The sequence below is a fragment of the Rutidosis leptorrhynchoides genome, chromosome 2 (assembly GCF_046630445.1).
Source record: "Rutidosis leptorrhynchoides isolate AG116_Rl617_1_P2 chromosome 2, CSIRO_AGI_Rlap_v1, whole genome shotgun sequence".
In the NCBI taxonomy this organism is placed as follows: Eukaryota; Viridiplantae; Streptophyta; class Magnoliopsida; order Asterales; family Asteraceae; genus Rutidosis; species Rutidosis leptorrhynchoides.
Genome location: NC_092334.1, coordinates 310,386,042 through 310,410,721, shown reverse-complemented (window position 1 = coordinate 310,410,721; position 24,680 = coordinate 310,386,042). Strand labels below are relative to the sequence as shown.

Here is a 24,680-nt window from a genome sequence, read left to right as displayed (position 1 = left end):
TTTAAACGGAGATGATTACTAAATTTTGACTAACTCTCGTAAATGACGCTTTTGTAAACTACTTTTACCAAATATTCCGGATACCGTTAAAAAGAAAAAGTTTTCTAAATCAAAGTGGACCTCTCATCAGGGTCTAATAATCATAATTCAATGTATCTGATAATTCAACTTATCTTTTAATTTCGTCAATAAATATTTTTAAAATATATGTTTATGTAACATATTATACGTCTAATGCTTTGTTAACGTTTTCAAGCTATAACATATACACATATACATATAAAATCATGCCTATTCGTATAATGGTTAGTGAATCATTGGAATTTGGTCGAGGTTTAATTGAATGTATGAACACAATTTAAAATTCTTGAGATTTAACTTAACAAACTTTGCTTATCGTGTCGGAATAATATAAAGATAAAGTTTAAATTTGGTTGAAATTTCCGGGTTGTCACAAATGTCAACCCCAATGAGGACTTTATTAAACGCTGATGAAAATAGGGAACCCTTTGATATAACGCTTTATCGAAGCATGGTTGGCTCTTTAATGTATTTGACTGCAAGTAGACCAGACATTACACTTGCTGTAACTGTCTGTGCCCGCTTTTAGTCCAACCCTAAGAAATCGCACTCCAAAGCGGTGGTTAGAATTTTTCAGTACCTAAAAGGTACACCTAACCTTGGAATCGGGTATCCTCATGGATCTGATTTCAATCTCACTGTTTATACTGATGCAGATCGTAGCTGTTGCCATGTTGATATAAAAAGCACATCTAGATCAATCCAGATGTTGAGGAATAGGTTCGTTGGCTGATCATCCAAGAAACAAAACTGTGTTTCATTATCAACAGTTGAGTCTAAGTACATTGCTGCAGCTCACTGTTGTTCTCAAGTTTTATGGATGCAAACTCAACTATTAGACTATGGCTTTAAGATTACTAAGACCCCGATATACTGTGATTCACTAAGTGCAATTGCAATTACTACCAATCCGGTCCAGCATTCTAAGACTAAACACATAGATATTTGTTATCACTTTATTAAGGACAATGTAGAAAAGGGAGATGTAGAATTATACTTCCTGCCTACAAAAGTACACATGTTCAATAAACCTTTAGATGAATTTAGGCTAAAGTTCTTGATTCAACAAATAGGCATGGTTGAGTATAGTGTTTAATTTCCTTAGTTCTATAGGACCTTATTCCTGGGATCTTGTGTTGAGGGAGAGTATTAACTATCTAGGGGGAGCAACTGAATGCTTTAGATACTATCTTTTTAGGGGGAGCTTTTGCTTTCATGTTAACTCCATGTGCTTGTAGTTCAATAGTTACGATAGGGGGATAACTGATTGATAACTTGTTTCAAAGGGGAGTTATTTAATTTTCTTATGGGATGATCAAAATGGTGATTTACTCAAGTGTATATCACATTTTGAGGGGGAAAAATGGAGAAAATGAAAAAGAAAATTGATTTTCAAAAGTGAATTCATTTAAAACTTGTGTTTTAAATTGATAAAATTCACTTTGGCTTGTATACATCTTAGTATGCAAACCGTTTTAACAATTGATATCACTGAAGATTTGTGCTTTGTATATATTTCAATATCTGTTAAGTACAAATCTTGTTTTTAGAAAAATCATAAAAATTTGAAAAGATTAAAATCCAAAAAGATTTGAATTTTTCATGAATAAATGCTATTTTTAGCATCATACCGAATCTGATGACCAAATAGTGCAGATTTGGTAAGTCTCAAATTGCTCAAAATTCACTCAATCTTGAAGTTTAATGGAAGTAAAATAAACTTGTGAATTTACTGATATTGATTTGTCAAAGTTTGAAGTTAAATTGATCAAAACTTTAAATGGACTGCATTCGGTATTTAAGACCCATTCGGTAAAGCCCAATTTTGACTTATATTCGGTATCTATAAATAGAAGAGTCAAAGTCAAAGACTCTTATGTTTTCTAAAGCATATACCAAATCTGTTTAATATACCGAGTCTGAGCCTACACTACCGAGTATGCTCTCTAATTACTTAAAATCTTTGGTAATTCCTTCTTTTAATCAAATTTATGCATTACATATTGTAGATCTGAGTTGAATAAGTGTAAATAAACCTGAAAAGATCATAAATTGCATGAATAAGACATTTAAGTTGGAAAATCAATGGGAAAACCGAATCTGAGTTTAAAACTCTAACTCTTTGATTAAAAAAGATTCATGCGATTATTTATTATGAAATAAAGTCTATTCTGTGATTGAGAAGTTGATCTACCGTAAAGACGATTTTGATTGCATGATTAATTCATGTTTAATGGATTCAGTACATATCGAATATGTTTTTGTTACAGTACCGAGTCTGTTCAAACTGATAAGATGTTTATCTGATTGTTTTGAGCTTAAAATTGATTCTAGTTTTGAATTTAAAGGTTATATGACTAGAAATGCATGTTAAGGTTGTAATATGTGAAATTTGAAGTTACCGAATCTGATATTAGGTTTGCTACCGAGTCTGATATTTGGTAAATTAAAACTTCATGATTTGATTTTGAAAAACTTGCATGCTTAATCTAGTTCATCAAGGTGAAAAGAAAAGCATATTTAGTAACCGAATCTGCAAAATTTCATGGTAACCCAATCTGCTCATGATTTTGAAAAATGACTAAGTGTTGATGGATTTTTGGTTAGTTTATTTGATTAATCATGATGATGTCTGAAATGTTTGAAAATTATAATGCTTTGTTTGAACATCATGGTTGTCAAATACTTGTGAATAAATGGAATAAAAGATTTTTATAACTTAAAAAGTCCTTAGAAATCATAAAATGAAAAATAAAAAGGACTTCAAAGGAAATAAGAATAGATATATGTGCTTATTGTTAACATACTGTGGTCTTATATTTCTTATTAAACAGCCAAATGACAAACAATCACTTTATCAACACTGAAACCAACATACACGGCAATTATTGGCTTGCTATTCTGGAAAGGCATGTACTATGGGGTGCTCTGAGCAATACTGTCAGTGTGCCAGATACAGATTTGAGACTTCTTAATAGAACAATCAAGTTTGTTGAGACTACATAACCCACTGTTGCTAATCCTCAAGGAGAACCTGCTAGGTTTGAGTTTGAGTTAAGGGGGTAAATGGATTAAGGAGGATCACCAAGGCTGATTTCAGGAGGATCTTTTAGCTTCCTCTTGTGAACAATGCTCCTGCTTTTCCCTCTACTCAGTAAATGATGAAATCAATCTTCCAGCTGGGATATAGTGGAGATACTTCGATTACACCTGCTAAGTTTCAAAATAAATTTTTACATTTCAGGTGGTATGTGATCTTCTCGATCATCAACAGGTGCCTTCTAATGACATGCAGTAGATCAGACAGCCTAACAATTCCTATGCTGAAGCTATTCTACTCTTTCACCAGAGCAGAGAATCCAGATTATGCAGAAATTTTATGGGATCCGATTCAGGCTCAAGTGGATAAGAAAAGGAGTGCTTATGTTCCTTGTGAAAGGATTTTCTGTATCTTTATACATGATGCACTAACCACTTATAGAAATGCCAATATTCATGTTCCAGGTATACATGGTATGTAGATGGTACGGTTTGTGGAGGCGAAAATGAACACTTCGGTGCGATCAGACAATCAATTCACTGCACCAATTCTAAATTGGTTGGTGAATTTAGCAAATCCCTTAGACGCTAGAATGCGTGTATACTTTGAGGTGGTAGGAATACCTCTTCCGAACCCGGTACAATAAGCACAAGTTGAACCAGCCGCGGTTCCAGCCCCAGAGGTTGTAGAGGAACCTAGTATCCAACCTGGACCGGCCAACAACCCACTTAGAATAAACCTGAAATGCCCTAGGGTTGCTCAACAAGCTATACCTGTGAGGATTAGAGAGCCTAGTCCAAATAGGGATTCACCTACCATATCAAATACACCTGAGGGAAGTGACACTAATTCTTCAGCAATTGAATCATCTCCCGAACAAATGAAGAAGAGGACACGATATATTTCTGTAACTAGATCTAGGTCTTCGACTCCTATCATTCGCGATATAGTTACTAAAACCATTGGTGATACGGATCAAGACTTAGATCCAACTAGGTCACCTTCACTCATTTCTGTATCACATCCAATAATAACAGTAAGCCCTACACTAAATAAGGCTTCGGCTTTGGTGGGAAAGAAATCTAAATGCACGGATGGTAAAAAGACCAATCAGCTCATCCAACTTAATCAAGATTTAAGATAAATCCCACCGGCAAAGGTGCTTCGGAATCTCAAAAGGATGTAAATTATTCCTCTGCAGTAAAGTCTGCATTGACTCAATTGATTGAGGAAACTCAATCATTGAAGTCCAGAACGGTCGAAGGGGAGCCGAAAACCTTGAAAAGGCACCCTGCGTATCGGCTGGAAATCCTCTTGATATACTTCATCCTAGTGATGTTATATTTCCTCAACGTCCAACAGGGCCTGGAGGTCCTGCTTATGATGAGGGAGATCTGTCGCGTCCCATTGAAACGAATCAACCTGACATTCCTTCAGGAAATTTATTAGACTTCCAGCAGACTGTTCCTTTGGTTCAAGAAATTGATCCATTGGTTCAAACCACTTCTCATCCGGATCTTGAAACTCAGGGTCTGGGTGATGAGTCTTTAACTGAAAGAGATGTGCCACCTCATGGTACATTGATGACTCGGGAGTCAGGGATATAAATATCTCTGTGAGAGCTAAAACGACGGGTAGTCCTTCTACTCTATCAAAGTCCCATGAGACTAATATCATGGAGGCGACCGACTAGAAAAGGTCTTCGCCGGTTTACAACTCCGGTTGTTAACTAACCTCCATCTGAAGGGGATAATCTGACTAGTAGTACGCATCGACCTACATATAAGAATAATACAACACTCTTATTCTCACATGCCCTCACGGCAACTCAAACACTTCCACCGACATCACCGACAACATCAGATGTTGCTGCTGCTGTTCTGATTGTTACTTTTCCACCATTGCCCCCACGTTCATCAAATTATTATGACGCTTTTGCGCAATCATATTTCGCCCATATGATTTCTAAGATCAATCTTGATGTTCTTTGACGTCCTTCGATCCAAGCTATGTTTTGTGCTCAAATAAGGCATCCAATTACTTCCTGCTCTTCTCCATTAAGTCCTCACCGTGATGATGAACATGACGTTCTGATCATCAGAATAGCCATGAGGGGGAGATAGGAGTAGATGGAGAATTTCTAATGGTGAACATTTCAACTAGGGGTGGTGGTGCGAGGTCTGCTTCAACTTCACAAGCTCAAACGGTTAATGTTGAATCTGAGACAATACAAACTCATGATGATGTGATTGAGAATGTAGAGTCTGAGCAAGTGATTATTCCAATTTTACAAACAACTCAAGCTGAGATTGAAGGCAGAAAAATTGATGAGGATTTAAACTTAAGTGACTTCCATCTTGAGGAAACGGATGATGATGAGTTTTTCATTCTAAGTACACTGTCTTCACTATCTGCTATACCTAATGATGCAGAGATGGTTGATGAAGGGAATCCTAAACCAGTTATTGAAAGTGATGATGAGGAGGATTCTACTGATGAAGATGGTGGTCATCAATTAGAAATTCAAACGTGGATGAAATCTTTAATCATATTGAAGATGATAATGGTCCAACTGAAAATGCAACAATTCCTTCAGAACAACCAACATCATTCAGTTCAAATCCAACAAGTGCAAATGAGAGTTCAACTTCTAGTGCAACAACATCAAGTTCTTCAGAAAATTCCTGGTTTAAATACAAGAACGGTTTATTTTTCAAGAATCGGGATCATCGACTGCAATTGTGAGTTGAACATGACTTTATGACTTTGAGAAACACATTCATCGAGGAAAATGCTTATAAGATCTTCTGCATTAACGAGACTCCAAGAAGTGAGAGGTTTACCTATATTGGTTCACAATTGCTTCCAGCAAATGAAAGAAACTGCTATCAGTTTATGTGGAGGAAACATGTCAACAAAAATGAAGATCATTTGTGGTTACAAAGAAAGTATCGGTTATCAGAAGTGTTAGATATTACTCGAGTGGGAGTAAAAATAAGTGTGAAGAAATACGTTATCAGTCAGTTTCATGTGATTAGAGAAGATGAGAAGGAGTACAAGTTTACGGAGGCTGATTATTAAAATATGGATATGCTTGACATCATTCACATCTACAACTACCTCAGTATACTCACGAATTGACCTTTTGCCAAAACTCAAGCTTTAGAAGCTGTGAAGAGATACATGATGGAGACAATTGAACTTATGAGAAGTGAGAACTTTTAAATCGGTCTCGAAGCTAAAAGGAAAAAGATTCGGATAACGTGTCCGGATCAATTTCTAGAGGGACTGGAGGACATAGGAATGTTTCAAATACAATTTGAGCCCGAAGGGTTTGTGTTTGTTAATTCTCAAAAGGAGAAAGTGTTTATCAGAACTAAAGAGCTTAACAAGTATTCAGATGGAACACTCAAGGCTGCACTGAAGTATCTCAAGTTCCGTCAGAGCAAGTTTGATGATATTGACATGAAAATGGGTCTTGGAGAATTCATTAAGCATGTCAGATATCGTCTAAAACTCTGGATCCGAACAAGACAATTTGAGATTCTTCGTGGCCAAAGAAAAAGAAGGTATTTTAAAAAAATGGATGAATATCCATTATATGAGGGAGATCCAAGAAAAACATGGGGTATCTAAAAACCTTCAAAGAAGATTTCAGACAATCAAGTTTAATTTTCTAACCCCATAGGTACAAGATGGAAAGCTACATTTAGACCTCTCAAGATTACACAATAGGATTACATTGTAATTTTCACATTTAACACTAAGGGGGGGATTGTTAGGACCCCGAAATGTGTATAGTGTTAATGTGAAATAAGCTTAAAAGATGGTTCCTTAGAAGAAGGCTATATAAAGAACCTTAGTAGTCCTAATTAGATAGCTATTACATTGTAAACTAGTTTAAGAAGCTGTGGAATGTAAATCTACTAATTCTCTCTAATACCAAATATGTTATTTACCTTACTGAGTCTCATTCAATCTATCACATCTTCGATTCTCACTATGATCTGACATATCAAATGCAAGGACGGTAAAACGACCAATCAGCCCATCCACTCTAAACAGGAACTAAGAATAAATCCTACCCGTGATGTTCCTATATCAAGAAAGGAAGTAAAGTCTTCCCCTGCAGTAAATTCTACGTTGACTCAATCGATTGAGGAAACTCGGTCATTGAAGTCCATAACGGCCGAAGGAGAGCCGGAAACCCTTAAAAAGGCACCGTGCGTATCGGCCAGAAATCCTCTTATTATACGTCATCCTAGTGATGTTGTATTGCCTCAACGTCCAACATGGCCTATAGGTCCGGCTAATCTTGATGAGGGAGATCTGTCGCATCCTACGAAAACGAATCAACATGACATTCCTTCGGGAAATTTATCAGACTTCCAGCAGACTGTTCCTTTGGTTCAAGAAATTGATCATTTAGTTCAAACCACTTCTCATCCGGATCTTGAAACTCAGGGTCTGGGTGTTGAATCTTTAACTAAAAGAGATGTGTCACCTCACGATACATTGATGACTTCAAGAGTCGGGATATTCATATCTCCACGAGAGCTAAAAGATGGGTAGTTCTTCTACTCCGTCAGAGTCCCATGAGACATATATCATGGAGGCGACTGACCTAAAAGAGTCTTCTCCAGCTACAACTCCGGTTGTTAGCCAACCTCCATCAGAAGGGGATAATCTGACTAGTAGTATATATCAACCTACATATATAAATATTCCCATGACATCCTCACCTGCCCTCACGAAAACTCACACACTTCTATCGACATCACCGACAACATCAGATGTTGTTGCTGCTATTCCAGTTATTACTTTTCCGCCATGACCCCACGTTCATTGAATTATTATGATGCATTAGAACAAGCATACTTTGATTGTATGATTTCAAATTCAAATCTTGATGCTATTCGACTACTTCGCTTCAAGCAATGTTTTGTGCTCTCTTAAGGCATCCACTTACTTCTTGCTCTTCTCCTCTAAGCCCTCACATAGATGATGAACATGGTGATTCTGATCCTCAAAATAGCCATGAGGGGGGAGATAGGAGTAGATGGAGAATTTCTAACGGTGAACATTTCCACTAGGGGTGGTCGTGTGAGGTATGCTTCAACTTCAAAAGCTCAAAATGATAATGTTGAGTCTCAGACGATGCAAACTCATGATGATGTGATTGAGAATGTAGAGTCTGCTTCAACTTCACAACACCCGTCAGTACCCGTGCGGTCGAACTGCGGTCGACCGTAGGTTGGGCCGTGGTTAATATTTGTGTTTGTTCCTGCGTCTGCCGTGGGTTGACCATGCATCTTGGAATAGTGGATTTCTTGTCCGTTTCTTCACGTCGAGCGCGTTTTGACGATTTTATCATTTCTATAGAATACTTGAGGACAAGTTTTCTTTGATCAACATTTTATGATCACATCCAACCGATGTTTCATCATCAATGACACGTATGTAGGCATGTATATATATTTATATATATAGTTACACATATATTACACAAATTCTGAGTCTGCTTCCTTTTGAGGAAGGTTCTCTCCCGGTTCGTTACCTTGGGGTGCCGCTGGTCTCGTCAAGACTGTTGCATCGAGATTGCAAAGTTCTTATTGAGCGTGTGAAACACAAGATAGATGACTGGAAAAATAAATCTTTATCTTTTGCCGGGCGTGTTCAACTCATTATTTCGGTCCTCTCGTCTATGCAGGTTTATTGGTCAGCTATTTTTATTCTTCCGACTTCAGTTATTAATGATATTGAAAAACTTTTGAGAGGTTTCTTTGTGGTGCCAATGTGAGATGAAAAAGGGAAAGGCCAAAGTGAAATGGTGCGATTTATGTCTTCCTAAATATGAAGGAGGTCTGGGTTTCAAGAGTTTAAAAATGTGGAATGTTGCCTTAATGTCGTATCATGTTTGGAGTCTCATTTCTAATAAGCAATCACTTTGGGTTAAATGGGTTCATTCTTACCACTTAATGGGTCGTCATTTTTGGGAGGTAGATGTAAAATCGACTGCTTGCTGGAGTTGGCGAAAGCTTCTCAGCATCAGAGGTATTATTCGCCCTTTCATTAGACACATAGTCGGTAATGGTCAATCAACTTCTGCTTGGTTCGATTGGTGGTGTGAGGATGGGCCGCTAGAACATTTTGTTACTAGTCACCAAATTCATCATGCTGGGTTTAATCTTCAAACTCGTGTGTGTGACTTGGTGACTGATACAGGATGGGCGTGGCCATCCGAATGGGACCAGATTCTGCCAGGTACTAATCATATTTCAGTCTCTCAAGATCAAGATGTAATGAAGTGGAATGATGGTAATGGGTCTGCACATCAGTTTTCTGTGGGTATGGTTTGGAACACCATAAGACCAAAAGCTCCCATCGTGCCTTGGTATAATCTTGTTTGGTCAAATTATTGCATTCCGCGTCACGCGTTTCTTTTATGGCTAGTCATGGGTCAGAAACTGCAAAAGCAAGACAGACTTCGTTCATGGGATTTGCAACACCAAAATGGGGCGCTTGTATGCTCCCTGTGCAGCTTGGTTATGGATTCCCATGACCATCTATTTTTTGATTGCTCTTTCTCATCGCAGGTGTGGTCCAGAGTTCAACACATGTCTACTGTTCTTATTAATGCCTCGAGTTGGAAATCGGTTCGTGATGTTCTATCGCCTATCGCTCATAGAAAGGTAGCACGTGTTGTTGTTTCGAAGTTATTGTTTGCGGCTGCCATTTATTTTCTGTGGCAAGAAAGGAATAACCGTCTCTTCAAAATGGCAAGGCGCTCAAGTGATCAAGTGGTTGAAGTCATCTACTAAACGGTCCGATTGAAGTTGCTCACAATTAAATTTAAAGACTCTCCTCAATCGCGGCTATTAAAGGATAAATGGAAGGTTCCATAATGTTGTGTTGTTGGTTGGGTTCAAGTGTTCTAGCTCTAGTTAGGCCTTGTTTAGTTTTGATTGTTGGTGTGCTCGAGCGTGTGTGCTTGTTGCTTTGGCTTTGCTTTGGCTGGTTGTTTTGTGGCTAGGAGGCATATCTCTTAGCCTGCACTTTAATGTTTTCATTCTTTATTCTTTATAAAATTCACCGGGTATATCCCTTTACCCAAAAAAAATTATATTACACAAATAAGGCACATTGTCCTACAACTAGTATGCAATCTATTCAAGTAAGCATTTATTCCTAAGATAAGCATAATCTTATTGAGAAATCCTTTTAACTAATTAGAGGATGTGCAATTTTTAATATAATGACACATTAACTTAAAGCACATTAAGTTTTAATTACACAATCCTCTTTTATTAAAGTTTGATCATTTATTCTCATTTATTCTAAAATTACCCAACCTTTGACTCATCCCTCTTATAGATTTGCTAGATTTGTTTACCCTTCTTAGGTTTTCAACTTTCTTGATAATTGTCCTTGGACTTAGAGTACTTTGTTTGTGTTTACTAGGATTGTGACTAGTTTCCAAAAAAAAATTTATCTTTAAAACAATTTTTGTCATGTAAAGATCTTTTCAAATAATTGTTTTCATCACTTAAAATTTTGTTGAGTTGATTTACCTTTTGTAATTCTTTTTCCAACAATGTTGCTTTATCACAACTTCTAGTATACGCAAATTTTACCGCTTTGTACTCGTCTAGAAAATCTTCATAATTAGAAGGATAGAATACATGTACCTCATCGCTTTGAACGCTTGAGCTTTCGCCTTCTTCTTCTTCTTGATAGCACGATTCAACCTCATCTTCACTACGAGCATCTTGACTTGGAGAGTATCTTGAACCCATAAAGCAAAATTCTCTATCTTGATCAATCAACCGATTCCCACCAAGACATTCGAGTCTTGTTACCTTTTCCTCAAACCCATTCTTCATCACGCAACTAGAAGCTCCCTCATCTTGAGGAAATAGTGTATCTCAACATTCCTTTGCACTTTCACATGAAAAGATTTTAACCCTTTCTTCACTAGGAAGAACTCTATGAAGTAGTGATATAGCATCAATTTTCTTTTGCACTTTGTTCACTACTTCATTATTTTGGAATGTTGATTTCACCATGTTTGAAGATTCTTGAGAAACAAGGTTTCCTCCCTTGATGATTCTCCACATGTCATAATCTTTTGATTTGACATAGATCTCGAATCTTATCTTCCACACATAGATATCTTCTCTATCAAAGATTGGTGCTTCATTAGCCAATCTTTCAAGGTATGCCATCATTTGAATTGATTCTAAGAACGTTTGACTCGGGTTTTTACCCAAAATTATTTCTTGACTCATTCAAAAACGTTTCTAGAGCAAATGTACGAGCAACCGCTCTGATACCAATTGTAAGTAACTAGATGGGGGTGAATAGTTACTTAATACGATTTTTAAAACTTTTTCGATGATCAATAAGATTTGAATGATACTTGATCACCTTAATCAACTCAAATCAATGTGTGGTGTATTTATGTTTGTAATAGTACGGAATGTAAAGTAAAGAACATAAACACAAGGATTTATGGTGGTTCGGGTGGATGTTAACTAATCCACCATAATTCACTCCCCGATTCACTAATCGGGATTTCTTGCTTCACTATGCACCTTTCTCCAAATCCGGTGGAGATCTGATTTACAAGCCTTGTACTTCTTCTTAAACAACAAACCTAATCCTTCTATCCCTTTGAAGGATTACCTCCAACTTAGATCAACTTGTCTTCACCTTGGACAAGTATTAATCCCCAATGAGATTAATCAACTCGCTAGTTTCCTTTAAGGAAGAAGATAGCTAAGCTAGCATATGCTTCTAATTACAAAGTATAAAGACTCACTCATTTCTAATGATGACAATCCTAAGACAATTATAAGGATTATTACAACACTATGCAAACTTACAAAGATTACAATTTGAAAGTAAGTTTACAAACACCCTTTTTATAATCTATGAGATTATAAAACTTCTCTTGCTAATCACAAACATATGTGTAAATGTTATTTTATTGTGATTCTCTGATGATTTTGAGTTGTAGCATGCAAGAGGTCCAAGTCTTCAAAGTTCTCCAAGCCTTGCTATTTATATGGAGAGATAAAAAAAAGTCAGCCATGTTTGCGGCTTGACCGTGGGTCGACCGCACGCGATTCAGTCCAAAATATATATCCTTTGTATAGCCATTTGAATCAGTTTTGGACATCACTCTTTGGACACTTTACTTCATTTAACACCTGCAAAAGATACCCAACATCCTATACAAGTACTATATGCATTAAATGTCCATTTACCTTGAATGTATTGCATTGATAGTGACTTATCATGCTCAAATTGGAAAGTCTAACATTCTTGGATACAAGTTATGATAATCATTTGAGGCAATCTCAGTTTTGTCATAATCTTTTATTTGTAATTAACACATTTGCTAAATCTCTAATGGTTTGTCAACATGTCATTGATGACACAAACCCACTTTAATCACAAAGCATACTAGTATTCAATTTTGAACTTGTTTGTAATTAATTAAGTGTGTTAATGATGTCCTGACAAATTAAGTAAATAATAATTAAGCATGTTGCAAGACATCAAGTTAATCAAGTTTAAACTTATTCATAAACTTAATTTTAGACTTAAGCAAACCTATGTGTGTTAATGTTTTATTATCTTTTAAGCTTACTAGCTTATGACATTTCAAATATTATCCAAGTAACACAAGCATATAATGAAGTAGTCCAAATACTAGTTGGTGGAATTCAACTTGTAACACATAGCAACACATGGTTCATACATACATAAATTAAATAACTATATATCATTTAGCACTTAACACATAGTTAAATAATACACATGTACTAATAGCAAGTAGTCAAGTAATATTATTCATTTAATGACTAGCAAGAGATCACTAAATAATCTTAGAATTAAGCATATAGTGATAACATAGTATTAAACTAAGGCTATGTAAGTTTTACTTGCAAAGTGGCATTTGCAAGATTAATGTATAAGCATACATTAATATCCAACACATGTACAGGGAAAGAGCCACTCTTGGTTGGGACTTGGTGACCATCCTAAGTATGTCTAGATACATTTTAGATGTACATGTTTTCTTATAACACTTATGTGTTATCCTTAATCCAGGCTTAATCGTCATTCAGGGGTCATTAGGCGTGATTAACCAAGATTAGTGTTCTAGTGACCAAAGCTCCTTTGAAAATGAAGAAGGAAACTATCCTAAGCATGTTTGAACAGGTTTCATAAATTATAGATGCCCGGAAGTGGTCAAACATTTTTTGATCAAAATCCGGACAGTAGGGTTGTGCGATCGATCCACGGTCAGCCATGGAGTCGACCGTGCAACTCAGATTTCGTAAATCTGGGTGCAAGTCTCCACGGTCTGACTTGCGGTCGACCGTGGTTTAGCCGTGTACCATTTTCTTTCATTTCAAGCTTTCTTTGGTTTTGGTGTTTTGTTAGAGCAAGTGTGAATTAGTGAACTTGTTTATTTATGTCAAGATGTGTACCATTACCTTTAGTTATGTGCATATGTTATCATCAAAACACTTATTGTTATGGGTTAAGATTAGTATAATTATTAAGCATAATCTCAAGTTAACCCACATTCTCCCCCAATAGAATGCTCTCTATCTATACGTGAAATATACCAAGAACTACACATATGTTCATTGGTCAATATTATATGTACTAACGGTTAATTATCTAAGCCTGGATTCAAACGTCTATAAATTAGAAACAACTATGAGTTCTTCAAATGGCTCGCTCGATTAGATGTTATCTGCAACAACTATGAATCCTTCAAGTGATACGTGTGTCACGTCAACCATTCATGTAACTTTCCCGCCTATATATAGACCTTTGAGTTATTGATATTCATAATCCTTCTTAATTGTTTTACACACTCGCGAATCCTGATTCCTATCGGGTTTACACGATCGCCGGAGATAAAACAATCGGATAATCACTGATTTCCCTAATTTTGAACTTGAACATGTTTTTTTAGACTTTAGGTTCAATCATAAACATGTTGATCATATATGTATTTTTAACGTGGTTGCTCGATAAATATCAAGTATTTAATGGACTACTAGGATCCGGATACATATACTTAATGATTGTTATTATCCAATCACTGAAAATCCACTTTTGTAGGTGTTTTACTTGTTTTTTAACCGGAACTGGGACAACTTAAGCACGGAAAAAAAAAAAACTTCTCTACTTTACCAAAAAAAAAAAAAAAAAATGGCGAAATGTGATCGCAAGGAACCTGCAAACGTCGCTTTTTAATTAACCCATTAAATGCACATTATAACCATCATGAAAAAGCTTTATCACCTCATCAAGGAACGCTATTCTTCATAGGTCAGCTCATCAATACAGATTTTGAATATACGTAGAGTGTGAACGAGCAAATATATATATATATATATATATATATATATATATATATATATATATATATATATATATATATATATATGTATGTATATATATATATGTATGTATGTATCACCTATGCATACACTCTTCATCTGAGCCAAACATGTTACATATATATATAGCTGCCACTCCACATTCAATAAAACTTCAATCAAGCATCAGTACTGCAGGTTCATCTTGTGACAAAAAAACAATTGTCATACATTGATATGAGAAGATGATTTTTCATCAATTAGCTGCGACGACCATATAATGCAAAGTATGATCAAGTACAGTCTAAACATTGTGTAGAAACTAAAAAAAATATTAGAGCATTAGATTGTCTTACAGTATCTTGTTGTTGTAGAACTTGATCCTCACAAATGTGCATGTCCACCTCTTGATTGGGTTTGAAAGGTGTATACTCCAAATTGAACCATTCATCTGCTTTGATATCAGTCATTGTTATCCTTGTTTTAGGATTCGGATCAAGAATTCTCTTTATAAGACACCTGGCTCCTGGAGACATCCATTTAGGGATATGCACTTCCCCATTGAAGATCTAAAATAAACTCGATCACCACCAAAAAGTAATATTTATTAATTAACAGAAACAAGAGAAAAAGAACAATATTCGCCATCAATATGTATAGATGACGTGCAATAATATATATACCTTTTGATAAAGCACAACAACATTTCTAGCGTCAAAAGGTGGATAGCCTGTAAGTATTACGTACAAGATGACACCACAGGACCAGGTATCTAATGCGGCTCCATCGTATCCTCGGTTGGACAGGATTTCAGGAGCTACGTAGTTAAGATTTGGCGACGATGTGTTCTCATACAGCAACCCATCGTCCTAAAACCGTAGAAACACATACAATTATATAATATCCATTTGATCGAGGGCATAATTAAATATCCATTTGTATATGATCACGACATAACCCAGTTAGGCACCGTGCATTTGAGTAAAAATTACTCTCATTTCACGTGTAGCCTTTTAAAAGAGGGATTGGCTTCTTAATGAGAGAGATGTTTTTGAGTCTAATAAGATCTTGTGGGTACCGCAAATTTGGCAGGCTTTTAATTAAAATTCAACTACATTCATTTTTGTTTCTCATCTCTGTCTTTCGCAACACTTTAGTTTGTTAGGTCTTGAAAACCTTACAAGTTTATCCGTGTATTCGTTTATCATATGGCCTCTCTTTTGAATGTTACTCACCCTAAATTGTTGGGGCAGTGCGCTAAGGCCAAAGTCGGATATCTTGATATTTCCTTTAGCATCCACAAGCACATTCTCTAGCTGCAAGAGTATATATATATACATAGATAGATACAAAATTCATTAGAAGAGTGTATATTATATAGTACAGGCTAAGTAATGAAGGGTTCGAATGTGGAGATTTGAGAACGAGACCTTAAGATCACGGTGAAAAACACCTTTGTCATGACAATAACTGACACCGTCGATTAACTGTTGGAATAACTTCCTTGCGTCTGACTCGGGTAGCTTCCCATTTGATGCCTGTATGAGAATTAAGATTTTACTAAAATGATAAAACAAAAAAAAATGGTAAACGTAACATACAATTGTGTTGGATAATTCGCCTCCAGTGACGTATTCCAGAACCATGTAAATCTTGGTTTTGCTATATACTATCTGCAGGTAAAGGGCTTAATTATAAGTATAAATTGTATGTATATTGGTGATATGAGAATATGAATATAGTGTAGATAAATGGATACATGATGTAATCTAACAACGTTCGGGTGTTTAAGGAGCTTCAATGTACTAATGTCCCTCTTTATCTGCAAATTTCGATATGAATAACAAAAAATAAAAAGCTTAATATATTACTCATATTCATATATAGATAGAAAGATAGATGGATATCAGATTAATAATTAGAAATTGTGGAGTGAAATTAATAAAAATAAACAGGAACCTGATCAGATAGGTTGTTATTAATGATTTGAATAGCAAAAGAATGTTCTGTTTGAATGTCTTTAGCATATTTAATCTTGCCCATATTACCATATCCAAGGGTCCTCCCAATCTTATATCTTCCACCCAATCTTAATAATTCTTGCATTTCATTTTCCTCTTCCTCTTCTTTTTCGGTTTCTTTCTTCTTTAATTTCTGAAATATTTGTCTCCCAACAAACACCATATTTGCTTTTATTATTTACTACAATGACCACACGATCGCAATCAGGGTCACAATCACAATCAGAATGCGGAGGGAAGGTGTCGAATCATGAAAGCCCACCCGACATGGATCGAAACAACACCTCCCCACCCCTAACCTTCTCTTGTGCAACTTCCTCCAATCTTCTATCTATATTATTATTATTATATGTTATATATCATCACCATGATGATGAGTTTTAGTATTTTTTAAACTATATTGCATTATAATCCCTCAACTTTACTTACATTATTAATTTTATTTTCTTAAATAATTCATATCATCTAGCTTTTTTATGTATGGTCCATCGTCATTCTTGAAAATTAAATTATATAGGCCGTAAATTCATACTAGAGAAACAAAAAACGACAAAACATAATCGATCTTAGCTGTGTTGTGATATACTTGTATGAGATTTTATTTTCTTCACCTTAGTCAGAATGTCCTATACATTTATGAGGGGTCAAATCTGATTCAAAAACCAAACACCCATACAAAGCAGTTCCAACGACATTTGAAAACAGAAGATAACCCCAAACATAAAATTGAAATTTCAAGTAAAAAATGTGATTGTTCTATGCAAAGATAAAACTGAAGATACTTACATGTAACATATAAAACTGAAGATACCAAAGATAAAACTGAATGATATACTCAAAGGTAAAATTGAATATACCAGAAGATAAGACTGAAGATACTCACATGTAACACATAACAAAATTGTTGCAAGCTGAATGATTGTCACACATTTTTGTTAGCAGTACACACCAGACATGATCTTAATTGTACGATTAAAAAAAAAAATTCAAAAAAATATGAATAAGCGTTCACATGAAACATCTACTACTTCCTACCTCCTCCCTTCGCTCCTCCTCTCCTACCATTTTTGCCGAATTTCTTATTCCCTTTCTTTTTGGGGTTATTCTTCATTAAAGAAGCTTTAGTTGCTTTAGTCTGCCTTTCTTTTCTAACTTGTTCAAGATTTTTAACTTCTGAACGAACATTTGCATTAGGCACCACCGAACGACTCTTGTTCCCACCTCTAAACCCTCTCCCACCATGCCCATGCTGCATTCCTCGCCCTCCTGTGTAAACGACAACTAGTCAGTATTCATTCATTCTTTTTTAAAACAAGACAACATATATTACAGTACCATATCATTTATGCAAAAAAATACACATCGGCTGCACATAGTTGATTTTAATAGTTCCACAATCCATAAAACATTCGAAAACCCATCCAATCATGATTAATACTCGCGATTGTGGGTTTTAAAAGTATGTGTCTGATCAGTGCCACCAATAAGTTAATGCCTTATCAAAAGGTATTTGTTTTTGCTCTAATATATAAGAATTTTGACTAAATAATATAGCAAATCAGCTGAAAATAAGATGTTTATACATGTTATGGACTTATTAAAGGGTATGAACGGTCGGGTCGGGTGGATTGGATAATAAAAAAACAGTACAACTAATTTGAAAACGCAATAATGGGTCACCAATGACACGGGCGAACACATTCTACAATAATTTGTTTAGGTATGTGAAGGCTAAATTACATCAGTTTGTTCTTAAAGGAGCTAAACATCAGTTTCATCTTCATATACAGTTAGCTTTAGACTAGCAACACATTTTATAATTGGTGCATCGGTGTCCTTGCCTTTATGCTATGTTGGAGATGTAATTCTTTTATTTTGAATTAATACTTTCAAGTTCTTGATATTTAATACTTTCGGCCCCCGGTTTCGGCCCCCCCGTTTTCGGCCCCCGGTTTCGGCCTCCGTGTTTGGACCCCGTTTTCGACGTCCAGTTTCAGCGCCCGTTTTGGGACCCCATTTTCGGGCCCCGTTTTCCGCCTGGGTTTCGGCCCCCGTTTTCCGCGCCCGTTTTCGGAGCCCGTTTTTGGACCCCGTTTTCGACGCCCGGTTTCGGCCCTCGGTTTCGGCCCCTGGTTTCGGCCTCCGTGTTTGAACCCCGTTTTCGACGCCCGGTATTGGCACCCGTTTTCGGCGCGCGTTTTTGGCCTCTGTATTAGGCCCCTGGTTTCGATCCCCATTTTCGGCACCCGGTTTCGGCCCCCTTTTCGACGTCCAGTTTCGGCACCCCGTTTTGGGACCCCGTTTTCCGCCTCGGTTTCGGCCCCCGTTTTCGGCGCCTGGTTTCGGAGCTCGCTTTCGGCGCCCGGTTTCAGCCCCTGGTTTCGGCCCCCGTTTTTGGACCCCGTTTTCGACGCCCGGTATCGGCACCCAGTTTTCGGCGCGCGTTTTTAGCCTCCCTTTTCGGCCCCCGGTTTCGGCACCCTGTTTCGCCCGTTTTTGGCGCCCGGTTTCAGGCGCCTGTTTCGGCCCCCGGTTTCGGCACCCTTTTTCCGCGCCCGGTTTCGGCGCACTCGTTGCGGCGCCCGGTTTCAGCACCCTTTTTTGGCGCCCGGTTTCGGCGTGTTTTCGACCCCCGGTTTCGAGGAGCGTTTTCGGCCTGCGATTTCGGCGCGCGTTTTTCGACGCCCGTTCTTTACGTGTGTTTTCGAGGCGCCTTTCTCGAGGCGCATTTTCGACGCGTGTTTTCGTTGCAAAAACGGGGTCAAAAAAGGGGTCCAAAAAATACATCAAAAACGGGTCCTAAAAAGGCGCGTGTTCGGAAGAGACACATCAAAAAATACAATTAAGAACAATTTTTACTAGCCCGACCCAACCGACCCGGATCTTGACCCAACCCGACCCGGGTCTCAACCCAACCCATATTAATTCTGACCCATTTCGACCCATGACCCATTTCGACCCAAACCCATTTGATCTTTGACCCAACCCGACCCATCTCGACCCGTTTGCCAGGTATATCACATAAGGCTTCAATCAACGAGTCAAAATCGGTAAAAAGTAGAACTTTGTCAGTAAAAATCAGTCAAAACAGTCAACATTACAATCGGTCAAGGTCCGACCGGTCCCCGACTTGACCTTTTAGTCTTTACATGGTCCTGACCGACTAATCCTCATCTAGCGACTTTTACAACCTTGTTTGTATCATCATCGGAATATTTTTAGTACTCAATTTAGAGCTATTATAATGATAATACACCAGCTGAAGATAAATCAGTTGGAGAAAAAAAAGCTTAAACGAATTATTTTTATTATTTTCATTAAGAGAACAGAATAAATAAAAATAATAAATTTAACTGCATACCTTTGAGACTTGTAGATTCGGCACCACCATCATTGTTTGTTCCTTGAAAAGATATCTTAGTGTGTGATTTTTCTTTCCATCTTTTATATATCCCGGTTTTATTAGCCTTAGCTTTTGAACCACTTTCTGTAACAATCTGTATACACAAACCAAGTAAATCAAAACTTTTGTATCAAATTGTACTTTATGCAATCAAAAATGTACACAGAGTGTGTGTGTGTGTGTGTGTGTTAAAGCTGAAATTACTAAATATATACCTTCCCACTAGCTGTGACACGATCACCGTTGTTCAACTTGACATATTTTTTACTTCTCTGTCATCAGATAGATAATTAAAATTAAGAGAAAGGCGAAACAATGACAAATAATTAATAATCCTACAAAATTGAATAAATGTTTCAAACCTTATCCCAATGAAACGAAGACTTCTGTTTTTGTAATCCTCCGCTATCATCGGCTGCTAGGTCAAGAACAGCAGACTCCAACCTGTTGATTATTAACATTGGTAGTTAACAAAAAAAACAAAAAAAACCATAGAATCGGGACCATCAACATCCTTAAATCTTTACCTATTGGAAGCAAAGCCTTGATTATTTCTGACAGACAGGCCAGCCTCAAAATGCTGAAACAAACGCCATCAAGAATAAGAATAAAACAATTAAATAGACCAAACAGGTGTACTAGAAAACTAAATTGAAGTTGAAGCGCTGCTAAATGTTGTTGAAAATATATGATGTTTACAGCCTATGAGGTAATGGGACCTACTGGATTTGTTGGCACTGAACTTATGAAAAACTCCTCATCCTTGAAGTTTCGTGTCTTCCTTTTACTAACAGAAACTGCAAAATTATTAGTCCATTGCCAAATCAGTTTTGATTTATGAACAATTCTATATATGAATCTTTGTATAGAATAATACACAAATACACAATACAAAAAGAAATATCAATGAATACATCAGAATTATACAGTTGTTTCATTATTATTATATACCCAACCTTTCTTCCCTGTGCCAAGTGATGTATTGTGTTCCATTTCAACCTCCTGCAAAACATAACATATAGCAATTTCAAGAGACCATTATGCCAAATTTCGGCGGGCGCGCACACACACACCAGCAACAACAAAACTAGATGGAACAAAATTGCCCCTGAAACTTGTCGAAAACAGTTCAAGATTGACTTAATAATAAAGCTTACCATTACTTATAAGATCATTAATCATTAATATACAACTCTAGATGTGGTATGAACCATAAACTAGAGGCACGTTTCCCATGTTATAACATCTAGAATATATATTTTTTTTTCAGAACAAGTGTAAATGAAACTAAATTAATGGTTAGGTGGCTTTTAAAGTTGATTTTATATTATATTTGGATGACTATAGTATAAACTCGTACATATGGATTACCACACGATGTAAGAACTAAAAATAGCTTATATGGTATTCAAAATTTACCTTCATTGCATGACTGATAGATTGCTGCTGATTCACTTTATTAATAATCCCCTCGTGAACAGCTCTTTTCATCTTCATTACATCGACCCATTGACTTGAAGGTCCCTAAAAAGAGTATGTGTCGGTAAACAAAATCGTATAAAAAAAATAATATACATGTCGTAAAACTTATAAAAAATGATTACCTGTAAATGCTTTGCTTTGGCAGCATGACCTTCAGATTCCAACACCGTTTGCTTTGCTCTGAAATTCAAAGTTAATATATTAAAATTTGAGAAAGAAAAAAAAAAATGATGAATCCTTTTTAAAGCTGTTTACCTGTATGCTTTTAAATTTTCAGAAAATGCTAGCGCCGATAATTCATTGCCACCTAGTATCTTCATAAACATCGGATGCAACCCTTCACGGGGCATACTTTTAGCTCGTTTAATAGACTCCGTAGAAGGCTTCTCTTTTGTTTTAATATACAAACGAAACGCTCTTTCGCAAGGTCTAATCAAACAGTCCAATTCGGTGGACGAATCAAGTATTTCGCGAACTCTATCAGCAACAAGATCGATAGCCGTTTGCGGGAACCGACCAAAAACTGTTACTCCATTCGCCATTGCATGATCAATTTCCGATTTTACCCCATTCATATCTCGCAAAACCTCTTCTTCATTCGGTGCAGGTCTAATTGGTCTAGAAAGAAAAAGATGCAAATCAAGAAGAAACGCCATGTCATCAGGTGTGACGAAAGAGAACGCGGTACCGGTTCGACCCGCCCGAGCTGCCCGACCCACCCGATGCACGAATAGTTTAGGTTTAGGAGGAAAATCCCAATTGATAACATTGTCAAGCAATGGGATGTCGATTCCTCTAGCTGCAACATCTGTTACAATAAGAAACATGGTCTTGCGTGATCGAAAACGTGCAACGTTGATCTTACGATCATCTTGATCCATATCACCGTAACAAACCGAAGGCTCTATACCCTCTTCTCGTATCAAAAGGTCAAGAAACTGAACATGATGTTTTGTCGATACAAATATCAATGATTGTTCATCTGATCTTATATGTTCCCTAATTAGATATAGCAAAGCAGCTAGCTTTTCCTCTTGTCTTAAAGTAAAAAATGTAAGCTTTAAATCGGGACTTATTTTAGTCTCTAAATCAAGGCGCACAAGTTGCGGGTCCCGGAGACCAGCTTTGGCAAACTCGGCTAGAGCACTTGGTAATGTAGCACTAAAGAGGAGCGTTTGTCGATTGTCGCTAAGTTGCAAAAGGATTCTGTGTAACTGTTCGGCGAAACCCATGCTAAAAAGACTGTCGGCCTCATCAAATACCAAATATTCAACAGAACGTAACGACATATCGTCGACCTCTTCGAGATGATGCATCAGGCGCCCGGGAGTGGCGATAATTATATCAGGACTTTGTGCCAATTCTTCAAATTGAGCTTCCATGCTATCACCCCCAACCAATAAACTAACGCGAAGGTCTATATATATATATATACATACATATAAAGGAAAAAATCAATCAATTAGAAACCAAACATACATACATATAAAGTGTAAAATCGATCAATTAGGCTACAAATATACATACATACATATAAACAAACAAAAAAAAAAAGAATGAAATAGGGGATAAACATACATACATATAAACTGAAAAATCAATCAATTAAAGACAAACATACATACATATAAACAAAAAAAGAATTGAATGAAATTAGGGCCTAAACATACATACATATAAACTGAAAAATTAATCAATTAGGGTACAAACCTACATACATACATAAATATAAAGTATAAAATCAAACAATTAGGGTCCAAACATACATACATACATATCAAACAAAATCAATCAATTGGAGTCCAAACATACATACATATAGTCATATAGAGTGTAGGATCAAACAATTAGGGCCCATACATACATACCTAAATACATACATATAAAAGAAATCAATCAATACATATAAACAGAAAATCAATCGAATTAGGGTTTAAACATACATACATACATACTACATACAAAGAATAAAAAAGAAAACAGAAATGTAAGTATGAATGCACCAACCTGTATATCTACCAAGCTCTTGAGTAAACTTAAGAGTCTGAAGAGCAAGATCACGAGTAGGTGAAAGAATTAGGGCACGAACACCTGACTGAGATACATGCTGTTGCAACTTCTCGAGCATAGGAACCAAAAAGGCTGCGGTTTTACCGGAACCAGTGCGAGCCATAGCAACAACATCGGCACCAGAAAGAATAAGAGGCATGGTTTTACGTTGAATAGGAGTAGGTACTCGATAACCTTTACGTTTAACACCTCTGAAGACATTTAAAGACAAATTCAAAGATTCAAAACCACCTGATTTAGCCTTCTTATCTCTCTTCTCCTTCTTCTTCAACTCAGTTGCCGAACTTACTAGATGCTTCCCACCACCCATTGACTGATTCAATTCAACGAAGTCTAAACCTAGCAATCGGCCTCTCTCTCGATAGATAGTTTTATGACGGAGTAAGTTGGGGATGTTACCTCAGGTATGAAAAATAGTAGTCGCTAGGTCAGAACTGGTATACACAACAAAGAAGGTTTGGGCTGATAGGCCCAACACATATTCAATTTAATTTAATTTAATTTAATTATAGCTTAATGGTCTTGGGATTTCATTGGCGGGCAGCATTATTATGTTATTACTAGTTTTATAAGTCCGTCCGTTGAACGAAAGTTTTATATCTCATTATTTAAAATCGATAGTATTGATGATAATTAAAGATGTTATCGATCAAATGTACTTTTTATTTACTTTACAATTTTACATCTTACCTTTTACAGTTTTACCTATCTTTTTTGTACTATATGCAAAAGTTAATGGCATAAAATAACTTTACCTTATTATTTTTATTAATTTATAGAAGTAGAATATTAATTTGGGACAGCTCAAAATAAAATATTGAATATGGTACGGATGAGTACATAAGATATTATGCCAATTTGAAATATATATAAAAATAATATATATTTAGAATAATTCTCACTTTTCAATAATAATCATCGTTATCTTGAATTTTGATATATTATAAGATTTTAATAAATAAAATGTTGTAATAACAACGAAACTTACTATTAAAATATTGATTACATAAAAAATTGATTACTATTAAATTTATATATATATATATATATATATATATATATATATATATATATATATATATATATATATATATATATATATATATATATATATATATTATACGGTATTATATTGATAAAATATTATATATTATCTAAAGATAACTATTATTATA

At 36.1% G+C, this 24,680-nt stretch overlaps 2 protein-coding genes across 2 annotated transcripts; both read right to left on the bottom strand.

Moving 5' to 3' along the window:
• Positions 1-14,754: 14,754 nt before the first annotated feature.
• On the bottom strand, positions 14,755-16,838 carry LOC139888753 (CBL-interacting serine/threonine-protein kinase 1-like). Its single transcript, XM_071871744.1, has 8 exons — positions 16,489-16,838; positions 16,289-16,351; positions 16,131-16,202; positions 15,960-16,067; positions 15,765-15,845; positions 15,213-15,398; positions 14,886-15,098; positions 14,755-14,793 (listed from the first exon to the last, which is right to left on the bottom strand). The coding sequence occupies exons 1-8, from the start codon at positions 16,711-16,713 to the stop codon at positions 14,755-14,757; spliced, it is 987 nt and encodes a 328-aa protein (XP_071727845.1). The 5' UTR covers positions 16,714-16,838.
• Positions 16,839-17,367: 529 nt separating this feature from the next.
• On the bottom strand, positions 17,368-23,892 carry LOC139891837 (putative DEAD-box ATP-dependent RNA helicase 29). Its single transcript, XM_071874847.1, has 11 exons — positions 23,443-23,892; positions 21,691-22,852; positions 21,558-21,615; positions 21,373-21,477; positions 20,910-20,955; positions 20,677-20,750; positions 20,481-20,533; positions 20,316-20,397; positions 20,169-20,225; positions 19,912-20,047; positions 17,368-17,816 (listed from the first exon to the last, which is right to left on the bottom strand). Exons 1-11 carry the CDS (start codon positions 23,813-23,815, stop codon positions 17,575-17,577), a joined length of 2,388 nt encoding a protein of 795 aa, XP_071730948.1. The 5' UTR covers positions 23,816-23,892; the 3' UTR covers positions 17,368-17,574.
• Positions 23,893-24,680: the final 788 nt, after the last annotated feature.